Raw genomic sequence first — 12,495 nt, 5'->3', positions numbered from 1 at the left:
CAAAGCATGTTTGAAAACTCCTTTGACTTCATATTTTTTACCAGTTATACTTGGTGGTATCTTTTTAACACCATGACTGCATGATATTTTTAAAATACAGTATTTAAGGTATCAAACAATTTCTGTAAAACATATATAACTTGTATGTACAGGCAGCTGTAAATTTGTTAAAGAATATTTTAATTGCATGACCATTAAAAAACTATTGCAAGATAATTTTTTTTAATCAATAATTAACTCCTCCTTATGGAAAGCTGAATAAGTAACATTCAAACTCTGCTTCAAAATTATCTTACTTTCAAGCCAAAAAAAAGAGCTGAATTATTCACCACCCCACAAAATCTTTTTAATAGAAACTGATAAAATAAACTCATATGCAACTTTATTTGATGAAGAGTCTGATACAGTAATTTCTTGTTAGTTCTACTTTTTGATATGTCAGAAAGCAGAAGATAGATAGATAGAAAAGAAATTGCTATTTGAATAAGCATCACAATTTTTTTCCAGAATGCACAAATAAGTATTCTGTACAATTACAAAAACATCTATGAGGAACACTACATGTGTACTAGGTTTGATTCACTGAATTCAAAATATCGGCCAGTGGAAAGAAGAAAGCAAAGGTGGGCTACAGTTTCTTCACTGAAATATGAAAAGTTTTCTTGATGCTTCCCAAGCAAACTCTGAAAGCCCAGACTTCCATGTGACAGAAATAATAAAGCATTCCTAAGAACTGGCACACAAACCTTCATATCAGGAAGCGAAGATAAAATTATGGCTATTTAGGAAAAAAGCTTAAGAAAAACATTCTGGACAAATAATTAGCTCTGTGAGAAAGAACAGAGATTAGAGCAGGTCTTGGGGCTCAGGACACTAAACCTCTATTGCAAGCTAATGCTGACTTGCTCTGTGAATAAGGCCAGTGATTTTATTTCTCTGTTCCTCACTTTCTCTGCTCTGAGTGTTTCTATTACAGAGGGGTGCTAAAAAGCTGAAGCAGCTAAATAAGTACAGATTTTACATTGAAAGGTAATATATTACTGAAAATTACTCTTTTCAAGCTCACTTCAAAGGTCTGTTAAAGGAAAATGTCTGGATAAAGGGATTAGAGGACTGTATAGTTACCTACCAGAACACCTCTATATAGCACTTATGTTGCTCTTACTGTTTGAGTAGCATCTATGCCTGGACTAGTGTTGTAGACACCCAAGTCATCTTTGTGAGTGATGTGCAACTTCCAAGGAAAGAAATGTTTCTCAGAGGGCCTTTTTCTGCTCTGAGACACCATGAGTTCAACATCCTGATCGGAGAGCAACCGGATCAGATCACCATCATGGTCCCGGTAATTCAAAACAATGTCATCTTGGTCAAACTCCTGCCTGGTAGGAAAAAAATGGATTGATCTCCACAAATCAAGGAATGCCTGAGACGTGCTACATGATGAAGAGTAGACTGGAAATATAATTCATTCTGCTAAAAGCCACACAAAACCTTGGGTGTCTTGGCATTCTTGATACAGCTAGTACTAGAAATCATACAGCCATATTCATGCTGTGTTGTGTTCAAGCCAAGAAATCTGTGAGAACAAAGAGCCATTTCTAGTAAAACCATATGCAGGGCACAATTAACCTATGAGCTTGTTAAAATTCTCATGCATAAGATTTGACTGTAGTTACTACCCACTTTTGCCTACCTATGATTGCTTCTTCTGAGGGGAAGGCAGGTTAAGGAATGGAAGAATATTAGCACAGGTATTCCATTACTAATATTTGATATTCTAATGTTTTGATATTCAACACTAGATTAATCCAGTTTAACACTAGTTTAACAGGTGTTAGAAGGCAGTCTCCTGCATCCTAAGGATGTATATTAGACAAAGGTCCTTGCATGAGGATATGGCTCTGGTATTAGAACAAGAAATGGAAACTTCTACTCAGCATAATTGAGTTAGAAGCATGTGGCATTCCATATTTACTGACAATCCCAAGGCAGACTAGTGTCTGCACAGTTGGCTCTGGACCAAGTCAAAGTACAACTTCTTCAGGACACTTGGAAAGTGTTCCACACCCAAAACATGGTGATGACCATGTACAATATGGAAAATACAGGACTGGAAGGAACTTGATAAATGTTTATATGATATTAAACAACTAACTGCTTGCATTGTACCTCATCAATTCCATGAGGTCTTTGAATGATGGAATGCTGCTCAGATCCTCTTCCACTGAGATATCCCTATAACAAGAACAAACCTAATCATTACACATCATGAAAAAAGAACTGTCAGCATTTTTTCAGCAGTAAACTGGAACACTTTTTTCATATTACTTGATAGTGCTCACAGTCTCGTCATGGTAATAACAGCGAACTTTATTAACTGTGTCTTCCTGCTGTGGTAAATCTTTTATGATCTTCACAAAAGCACATGGGAAAATCCCAGTGGCATCATCAGCTGTTCCCTGGAATGATAGGTGGTGTTAGAATGAAGAAAACCATGCCATTTTGGCTACATACAGTAAGTTCTTAATTTCAATTAATTTCCATGGAAACATAGGAATTTTTCTACTATAAGAAAAAAAAAAAAAGGCTATGGAAGTGGCCTGATGGCATCCCTACAAAAAGAATATACAATTCTGTAGTCAAATAAAAGGCAGGGGAGTGAAACAGTGTGTAAAAAACAAAAGTCAGATGGTTACCAAGAAAGGCTGTGGTGTTTGAGCAAGCAGAGATATCATATCAGCAAACACACAGTGTGTTCTCCCCATCCTTTTTCAGAACATTGCTGCATTGCCCAAGTTCTCTCTAATCAGGCTGACGTGTGTTGTGGTATGAAGCATGAAGTATACAACAACTCACCCTGAGGCAAGAAACCAATTGTTGAAATGGAGTTTCCGTCTCCTTTCTGTGGCCTTTTCATGTTCTAATCACTTCCAAAGAATTAAAAAACATTCCACAGAAGCAAATGCAAATGAAAACTGAAGTCTAGAGGGCACAAAATTTGTAAGCTAAAAACCATCAAGGAAAAATAAATCTTTGGCTCCAAATTTGAATTCTTGACAGTAAGACCTGATTATGATACAGTTTATCCTTGAAAGGAGGAGACTCATCCCAAGGACCAGGAGAGCCCTTTCTACTCATCTATTTCAAGGTATGCTAATAATTGAGTACTGGTATTGCAGTCTTACCTCCAACCAGTCTTTGTTTACTCTGCTGAGTAGATAGATCAAGTCTCCCTTCTTGAAGCTGAGTTCCAGTTTATTGGTTCCAGAAAAATCAAACAGTGCCTATGGAAAGTATAACACTGAAATTACTAATTCACAGAACTACAAAAATGAATCGTTCTGTTCTTGGGGTGAAAGCATAACGCAGCATGATAGTATGCTCTTCATCATCACAGATGTGTTTCTGAAATAAGACCGTATATATGACCGTAGTCTGAAGTTCTCACAATTTCTTCTCCTAATCGGCACACACAAAAATGCTTTCAAGAAGTAGTGAAAGCACTAGGATAAACACAGATCAGAGAGCTACATGCTAGGATTCTTAAAGTGGCAGGGCACTGAGCACCAGAGAAATATAAAGTAGTTGAAAACACTTAAAATCAAGTAAGTCAACAGAGCTGAAGACAATTGACAACTTGAAAATTTGAAATCCTGAGAAATTAAAAAATATGTATGATTTCCAGTTGCAGTTTTTCAGCTTTCAGATTTGCTGAAAAATATCACAAAGAGCCTTAAAAAATTGTGGAAGTGTTGTGTCCCAATTTAATGGTGACTAACTGTTGTTTTTACACCTACATATGAGGCCTGTATGCTGAACTGAGAGATTTGGAGATGTCTGGGAAATTATCATGTAGTTAAAATGGAACTTAGATGCCCAAAAAAAAAAAAAAAAAAAAAAAAAAAGGAGGTAAGCACAGTAAGCACATGCCACCAGCCTAACAAGATATTCTTGAATAACTAAAGAAGCCAAGTTATCAAAAATTCACATTTCCCCAGTTGTCTTAGAGAACATGGTAACCATTTAAATAATCTTAGAGGAGCAAAAATGAAAAGGTGTTCTTTATTCTGTGTTGAGATGGGGTTTTTTGCTCTTCTTAATGCCAAGGGTTCTCCTAATTAAAAAAAAAAAAAAAGACAATGGCTACAGTTATGGTACTAGTTCATATGTCTACTTAATATATGTCTACTTAACATATGTCTCTTACAAAAGCCATTTTATCTATTGAAAAGTTTTGGTAGGTATATTCAATACTAATAAATTAAGAGATAAAACCCAGGAGATATGACGGATCCAAGATCTGCCATACTCAGTGTAAAAAGCAAAACCAACAAACCTCAAAGCACTTGCATGGGGTTTGTTTAATCTTACATGGCAAGTCACATGTTCCAGGAAGCAAGACCATGCTCAGACAAGTACTGGTTACAAAGTAGTTCCACATGTTTAATACCAAGGCAGTATATGGCAAAAAATTAGGGTATAGGCACTTTTTAGTAGAATGCTTATGTTACAAAAAATACTAAGATGCCTCACCTGCAAAGCTTTTAAACATATGCTGAAGTCAATGAGACTGAAGATTGTGCTTGTTTTAAATTTAATCTACAGATATCACTATGTAAATGTGGACCATTTGGCAGTAAGCTGTACATGTGTCTCGGTTTTGAACCTTGGGTGATTCTGACTTCACAGTGGACCTTCTTATTACTCAAGTAAAGAGGAACAGAACACTTCTTCCTATTCTTTATTTCATTCCCTGTTACTAAAATCAATTACTTCCCTGCATTGATTTCACTTTCCCTTCTTTCCCCAAGATCTAATTGGAAAAGACAACTTGATTGATGAGATGCAAAAGTGAAAGAGTTTAATCGCCTATCCTATGATAGATTGTGAAGAGTACTCACCTCAGCCCGTGGTGTTGCCATGCGGTCAAAAATAGGCACTTGAGGTGAAATGCTTTTACTGCAAAGAAAGGAGACAATAGGGAAGTAAATATGTCTTTCCAGTCATCATAAATATTACATGATCAGTAGTACAATGTCTGCCTTTTCATTATTTAAGAGGCCAGCAAGCCATAGATCACTGGAGAAACCACATGCGAATCTGTGTGCGGCACTGAAGTAAATAAATGCAACAACATCACCCTAGTTCTCTCAGTTTCAGTGCAGAGCAGCAGCAATCTGATGATATCTGCTGCTGAGAACAGATGGAATTTCCAATACAGTCAGTATCCTCAACCTCTCTTCCACAGCACTGCTCAGCCTCCCTACTCTGCCTTCTGGGCATCCATGTTTCTAGCATTCATGACATTCAGTTCAAACTCCACCGTCATACACACATCCAGGAATACATACACACATGCAGTCTTTGCACTGTTTGAGGTAAGTGAAAAGTGTGTTCATCTTTGTTATGTTGAAAGGAGAATTAATTTGTCTGAAGGGTAATGAAATACGACATCTACTTAGCAGTTCTCCAAAGGGGTGTCAATGCTGCTATGTAGGACAGGCCTCTGTTTAGACAAAGGACAGTAACAAATTAAATATTCAGTTTCATTTAGTGTCTGAACCAGATCTCATTAAATTCAGTGCTAAAACTCACACTGACCTCAGTGGTGAAAAACTGTGTCCTTAAGACTGGCCTGTGTATTCTGCTCATTATAATAAATACTGCCATTAAAGAATTATCAACAGATAGAGCTGAGCAGCATTCTTTTTAAAAGCAAGCTATACTCTCACTTTGGAATTTTCCTTCAATGTAAGTACCACATTCACTTCAGAAAATTGAGATTACTGAAAACAAGAAATACCCTGTGTTCACTCTACCACAAAGATCCTATTAGGACTTCCTGGATTCACTTGGGGAACACAGTGGTGATCCTAAATCTCTCTCCCCCCAGAACAGGACAGCATCTCTTACATCAAGCAATGGTGAAAAAACAAGCCAATCACTTACACTCGGCGTGTCCGTGGGCGAAGCCGTCTCAATCTGTGAGGCACCTGTTCACTATCAAAGGTTGAGTGGTAGAAGAACAGTCGTACCTCTTCATCCATCAACACCCAAATGGGTAGGCAGAGTAGGTTCTGCGCCAAGAGCAAGTAGGAAGCAGAGTGTAACAGTGGGAGAAACCAATTCTCTATTTATTTACATGTAACAAATATGCATCTCTGACCTACAGGATCATAAAGGATATTCATTACTGCCAGAAATCTCCCGCCTCTCCCTTCTCACTCAGCAGGACACAGCTGAACAGCTGTTTACTCCTCGAGTTGGCTAATGTATTGCTTCACTCTTTTTGTGCCTGATTTACTGCAGGAGTAAATTGTGCTTTGTGTTTCCCTTCAGAACATGAATGACTCTGGAAAGAAGCCAATCTTAAGTACGGAAAGTCTTGGCTAGTGCTTCACACTTTTACTGATTTAAAGTCAGGTCTTCAATTAACCTGCACACAAAAAATTTCTCTCCTTGATGCTACTGGCTGCATCTTCACTGTAGAGCAGGTACAACCAGCAGCCCACCCTACTCGACTAGTCCCTTAGGTGCACATGCCAACTCCATATTCACGCAACATGTGGAAATTCACCATTTCCTCATACACCTTAGGGTTTTTTTTTTGTAAGAATATCTATCTTATATGAAGGCAGGAAGTGAGCCTTTGTGAACTACATACTCCAACAGATCTTAGAGTCTGAACAATCTGGGGAATAGCACTGCTGGTTGACCCACACTGTGGACACTGTCTTCAGAAAACAGAAATATATACCTAGGACTACAACAGTACTGTCTCTTAGCTGATTTCAAGAGGTAAGTATCTGCAGTGCTCAGTGCAATCTCTACCTTAAAATGAAGTTTTACCTTCATGTAGGCATTTAGGATAGGAATCCTGTTCTCAGCAATTTCCTTTTTGGCCCCAACATAAACTTTTCCTGGAAAATATAAAGCATGTGGCAGTTATTGGAAAAAAAAAAAAAAATTGAGGCTGTCAGAGAAATGAAGCAATCAGACAAAAGTAGGATCTCCAAGAAAATACATATATTCTAAAGCATTTTAAGTTTCTAAATTAACCTTACCACAGGTGAAGTGATTGTCAATGGAACTAGTTCCTTGTCACAAACACTTCCCTACAATGCACTCTTTAGGGCAGGCTTGGGGCTGAAAAATCTGCTAATCATGCGCAGATTTGGTACTGACAGCTTACCTGGCAATGTGGGGAGTGTGCAGGTAAAAGGGCTATTCTTGCTCTCTGCCCCATATCTCTCCTCTAGTTTGGTGTGCAAGGCATAGAACTGACGATAGCGTCGGAAAATCAGGTATCTGCCACCACCTTTAACCTTTACTTCAATGACAAACATCTGAAAGAGAGAAAAGGGATTCAGGCTGATGTTCACACTTGTCAACATTTACCAGATGAAAGTGAGGCATATAGTAGGAACATAATATCAGAACTCCAGTAATGGGAATATTGTCTTAGGGGCAGAGTGGAAAGCAAGCCTTCAGTTATGCATCTGCAGACTCAAGTACTAAGAAATAACAAGAAAGCACTAAACAGTGTGGTATATGTGTGGATCCAGCTTTCCCATGGATCATGATCCTGTGGCTGCTTTCTACTACATAGTCTTCAAAGGAAACCTGAAATGACTAGATGCCACTCTATGCTTACACACCTTCCCTCAGTGACAAAAAAACAGATTAAGGAAGTAAATACAGATATTTTACTATAGGATGCTTTGGACATCTAAATCTATAGACAGACATCTAAATTAACTGATTTTCAGAGTCTTGTTTGACTTCAAAAAGTACACAATTTCAGAAAACATGACCTGACCTCCTTGAACTACTACTTTTTTTCTTATCTCTTGACAAAACTTCTTTGCTCTAAAGGAGGCCATGATTTCCATGCACTGAACTCTGAGTCACATTGCAGTCAGATCCTTCAGAAAACATAGAGGAACCAAACATCAGTATATTCCACAGTAACACCTGCATACTGCAATGGGAAGGTTTTATGAGCAGTATCTCCAGCAAAAGCAGAAGTCAGACTGAGCTCTCTTATCCAAAATCCCTCCTCAGACGATCTCATAGTGCTCTTCCCTACTATTCCTTTCCTGTGTGCTCTTTCATGACTTATTAATATGCTACCTTCTGTGGAGATGGAAGCATCTTAACTTGCCAGTACCGTGGAATAATGACCCTGTCCTCCTACTGCCTTTGAATTCCTTTTCCTCTATCTTCACCAAAGGTACAGCACTCTAACAGAAAATAAATCAGAAATTAGGTAAGAATTTATAAAACAAGCAATGTTAGAGGATATCTTTGTCCCATTTCACCCAAGCAATAAATTTTTAGGCTAAATCTGTGATTGACTATTCCAGAAAAAAGCAGCACTAAGTTCTCCACACAGAACTATTCATGCCAGAAAGCAATTACACCATATTAACTGCATTTTGCTTCCCAGAATCAAACCAGTCACAGATGAGGGTGTATAGAGACAGGATAAAACTCCTTTCTTACGTAATAACTAGTAAAGCCTTTCTTCTCTTCAATATCTGCAATGTTAGCTGAAACAGGTACATCATCTGGAAGCTGGTCAAAATCACTGTGAAGCAAGAACAAAAGATTTATATTACTCATACTGGCATTAGCTTTTGGAGGTCTCCGTGCCATACAGAACAAAGATAGTTAGGCAACATCACATTATCTAGTGTTAAAACCAAGAAGCTAGAAACTCATGGTGTCATTCTCTTCCTCTGGAGGTCTGACCTTGATATGTCAAGTTACTATAAGTTCAGGACAAGTCAGTGACCATTGTGAAGATTCATCAAGCCTGAAAAACAACCCTATCATTCTTAAGCTTGCTAGAGTAGCAGGACTACAAAAGAAACACTTGAGCTCATAAGCTTTTCCTGAGAAATATGATCAACTGTGGATGCATTCTTAATCCTCCCTACAGCATCTAGTAGACATACAATAATAATTTTGCAGCAGTATCTCTTATTCTAAGGAAATCATTATATACCATGATTTATGGTGTCATTATTACTGCATTACTGTAGGGAATAGGAAACAGTTCTGAGAAAAGAGCTTGTTGTGCTAGGTGCTGTAGAAACTGACATCACGAACCTAATTCTTAAAAAGCTTACACTCTATGTGTAAGATGCATACAATGTACCTTATACATATAAGAAAAGAGACCACAGAAGGATAAGTACAAACAGAAAAAAAAGCAAAGCAAAGACATAGTATTGGTCTATATCATAACTAGTGGTATCTGTATCAGTTGTCAACATGTTTTCAAGTTTTCTTGTAGACAACACAGTAAAGCAGACTCTTAGACTTTGAAAAAAGTACAAGAAATCTAGCAAGTATTTACAGGGAAACCTCCCAGTCACAGCAGTTAACCTGAAGGCAAGCACAAAGATACTAGTTTGAAAGTGTCAAAAATGTGTGAAAGAACACATGATAGTGGGCAAGATTAGAATAAGCTTTGCAAATCCTAAAAAGTATTGGATTTGAAGCAAGAGAGAAGGAAGGATCCCTGCAGGAACACCTACAGAGCAGCCATATGACCACACTCTCATGTTTCTTATCTATACTGTCCACACAATAAAACAGCATGGATTGGCAGATGCTTCTTCCTCTGGAACCTTCTCCTTGGTACAACACCTTTGTCACACAGAAGAAAATTTAATCTTTGCTTCAATCTTACTACTCAGTGTTTTTAGAGTGGTATTTATATAAACACTTACATTAAAAAGACCAAGAATGAGGTAAAAGTAAAAAAAAGAATAACAAAAGAGGTAGAGAGAAACTTTAAAAAGATCATCTAAGAAATGCCAAGCTGACATAATGTTAAATATTCTGATAATACAAAAACCATGGCAGTTGGCTCAGTTTATTCTGCTAGGAGAATATCCCAAGCAGGGGCTTCCACAATGTGTAGCCCATCTGGAAGGCTGAAGTAATGATGCAAAGTCTTGCAATAGCTTGCTGTACAAGGAGAATGACATGAATCAGCACCACCCACAACACCATAAATACTACCACTTACTGTGAAGAGTGATGTGGTTATGGAGATCAAGAGATACGATTAGTCATATCAGAAACACTCATACCATAAACCCTGGTAAAATGGAAACTGCAGCTATAAAGGGGACAATGATCCATTATTGTCCTAGGTGGTGAATATTCCCCATGAAAAGAAGAAAGTCCACTCCAACTTAAGAAATGGCCTGCTCCACACCGAGCAGCCTAATAGTTTAGAAGCTACAATAACAAGAAGTCTTTTAGAATCATCAAAGAAGCTTGCATCCAAATTAAATAAACAGATCGTAACAGTCACACGGAGGCTTTTGGGGAGGTGGTAGGAGGAAGAGAAACATTACCTCTTTTCTCGCAGCTGTCGGGGAAGAGACATGGTTTTCTGCTTCTTAAACCAGATGGCTAAGTTCTATTCCTCCACTTCTTGGGCAGTTCCTGGCTGGGTAGGATGAACACAGTCAAAGTAATTCTTCCTGTGTGAATCAAGACTCCTTTACAAGGCCTCAGATCTTTTTTGTAATGTCTCAGTGTCAGAGGATTTCTTCTGTACATCCCCACCCCCACGAGATTGAGGAAGTAGTAGAGAAAAAACAGTCATAAAGAAAAAACATTTCGTGATGTCTGTCATGTATCGAAACTGCCACAGTTGAGAAACAAAAAACCCAGAAAAAAAACAGAAACTGTGATCCCCATCTTCTATCGTCTACCTCTTCAGAAAAAAATCTGCCTCTGTGGAAAACCAGTATGAGGGGGCTCAACAAATTCCATTTACCCCAGCTAGAATTTCCCCACATACACCTCTACACTAATGTTTGTAAACTAGGATGAATATTTCCAATCCCTTCTTGAAGCTCTGTGATTCCTGAGAATCTTCCTTTCCATGGACCAAGAGCCAGGGGTAGAGCTAAAGAATAGATTTTCAAGTGGGAGCAGTAAGTATGGTCAGGAAATTCAACCTTGCCAAACATATGGGTACTAGGGTATCAGGCACAGGAGATTACGAATTGAGCTTTGAAAGATGGATCAGTGCAAGTAAGATGAGTCCTTGAAAGAGCAGAGATCTTTTCAGCTTCATGTGCTCAGAACAATCCACATTCGCCACCTACAAAGACAAGGTAGTGGCTCAGCCAAAGAGAATCCTGACTGCCCTGCCTTGCACAAAAAGGATAGTGATATAGCATTTGTACAACATAAGTTGAGAGTCTTTCAAGAAGAAAGTAAAAGGAAGAAGGTAATGAGGAAACCATCTTTTCCTAACATTGTGGATAAGTTGCAGCATAGCTTATCTGCCTTTGTTAAAAGTTGCCACATGTATTATCTTTGTCTCCCCATTTCAGTCTTTGACTCTCTTCCATTTTCATGTTCAATACATGTTTGGTTCTTTTTCCTCCATCAAGCACAAAAAATCTCATCTGAATGGAGCAAAAGTCAACAAGCATCCTTCAAAATAAAACTCTATTTACAACTGTAATCATGAGCCTTGAGAGTAAACTGCCTTTCATTGCATTTCTTCACCCATCTTTTTCCTGTGGATAACTGAAAGCACCATTCTAGAATTTGAGAGGTGATATAGAGTCTCTTGATCAGAAGGAACCAGGAGAAGCTACAAAATTCTGAACTGTACTTCCTGAGTGACCTGCTACTCTGTGCTGTCTACACAGACTGACCAGAGTAGTTTTAAGTGGTGATGTTAGATATGAGTATTTTTCTAGACCTTCACACTCAGCTGTGTATTCCATTTTCTTGATTAGTCCTGCTCAACATGCAGTTCTCATGTAACCTGAAGTCAGGCTCATTATTCTCTTCCCTTTGCCTTGAGTGAGAAAATAATCAATTTTTCCAACTGCGATCCTCTTGCTTTGTCCTAAAATTCAGAAAGAAATAGAAACAGATCACCTTGACTGGAACTTTTATTAACAAGATCACGATATATGAACTCATGAAAATTCAGAGGAGCCCTCCCAACACAAGCAAAAAAGATTGTGGAAAGCACAAGAACTGTGCAAACTAATAGAAGTGAAATAGAAAGGCTGAAGGGGTACTTTTAAGGTAACTTTTTATATTTGATGCATATCATAGTTTTTACAAGATAATCATAAAAAGGATACTCTAATCTTTTCAAATCTCTTGGAAGAAAATCTAGATACAATGCAGGTATCTTTTAAGAGACAGAGGATGTGACAGAATGCAAAAATACTTGCTCATTGTTTACCTAGAGACATAACTTTTCAAGAACAAGTCAACAGACAACCTCACAGACAAATTGTCTACACAACTGCTTTGCTGTAAACCAAGTAAAACAAATTGAGAGCAGCAAATCAATTTCACTACCCTCTGCTAGAGATTATAGCAGAAAATAACCCTAACCTGAGAGAATAGCCTGCTAATAAAATTTCTGATTCTGAAATACTTTCTTGCTCTGAACCAAACCAAACCCAAGATCTTATTTGCTGATGAAAAGGC

At 38.0% G+C, this 12,495-nt stretch overlaps 1 protein-coding gene across 10 annotated transcripts in view; it reads right to left on the bottom strand.

The window, feature by feature from the left end:
• Positions 1-288: 288 nt before the first annotated feature.
• NCF4 (neutrophil cytosolic factor 4) overlaps positions 289-12,495 on the bottom strand; it is a 65,087-nt gene continuing 52,880 nt past the window's right edge. For 7 of the 10 annotated variants that reach the window (XM_026867777.1, XM_026867775.1, XM_026867780.1 and 4 more), the window contains 10 exons: positions 10,377-10,471; positions 8,506-8,590; positions 7,193-7,346; positions 6,850-6,920; positions 5,950-6,077; positions 4,902-4,959; positions 3,186-3,284; positions 2,329-2,459; positions 2,170-2,235; positions 289-1,379 (listed from right to left, as the gene is read on the bottom strand). In XM_026867777.1, the coding sequence (XP_026723578.1) occupies positions 1,151-1,379; positions 2,170-2,235; positions 2,329-2,459; positions 3,186-3,284; positions 4,902-4,959; positions 5,950-6,077; positions 6,850-6,920; positions 7,193-7,346; positions 8,506-8,590; positions 10,377-10,408 (1,053 nt within the window). In that variant the 5' untranslated portion in view covers positions 10,409-10,471 and the 3' untranslated portion in view covers positions 289-1,150. Of the gene's footprint in view, positions 1,380-2,169; positions 2,236-2,328; positions 2,460-3,185; positions 3,285-4,901; positions 4,960-5,949; positions 6,078-6,849; positions 6,921-7,192; positions 7,347-8,505; positions 8,591-10,376; positions 10,472-11,746; positions 11,786-12,495 lie in introns of those variants that run through there. The other 3 variants (XM_026867782.1, XM_026867783.1, XM_026867781.1) reach the window with 3 other exon arrangements.

This window comes from Athene cunicularia (genome assembly GCF_003259725.1).
Source record: "Athene cunicularia isolate RWA chromosome 1 unlocalized genomic scaffold, athCun1 chr1_part2, whole genome shotgun sequence".
NCBI classification, from domain to species: domain Eukaryota; kingdom Metazoa; phylum Chordata; class Aves; order Strigiformes; family Strigidae; genus Athene; species Athene cunicularia.
The sequence above is the reverse complement of the archived record's forward strand: the minus strand, read 5'-3'. Positions and strand labels throughout refer to the sequence as shown.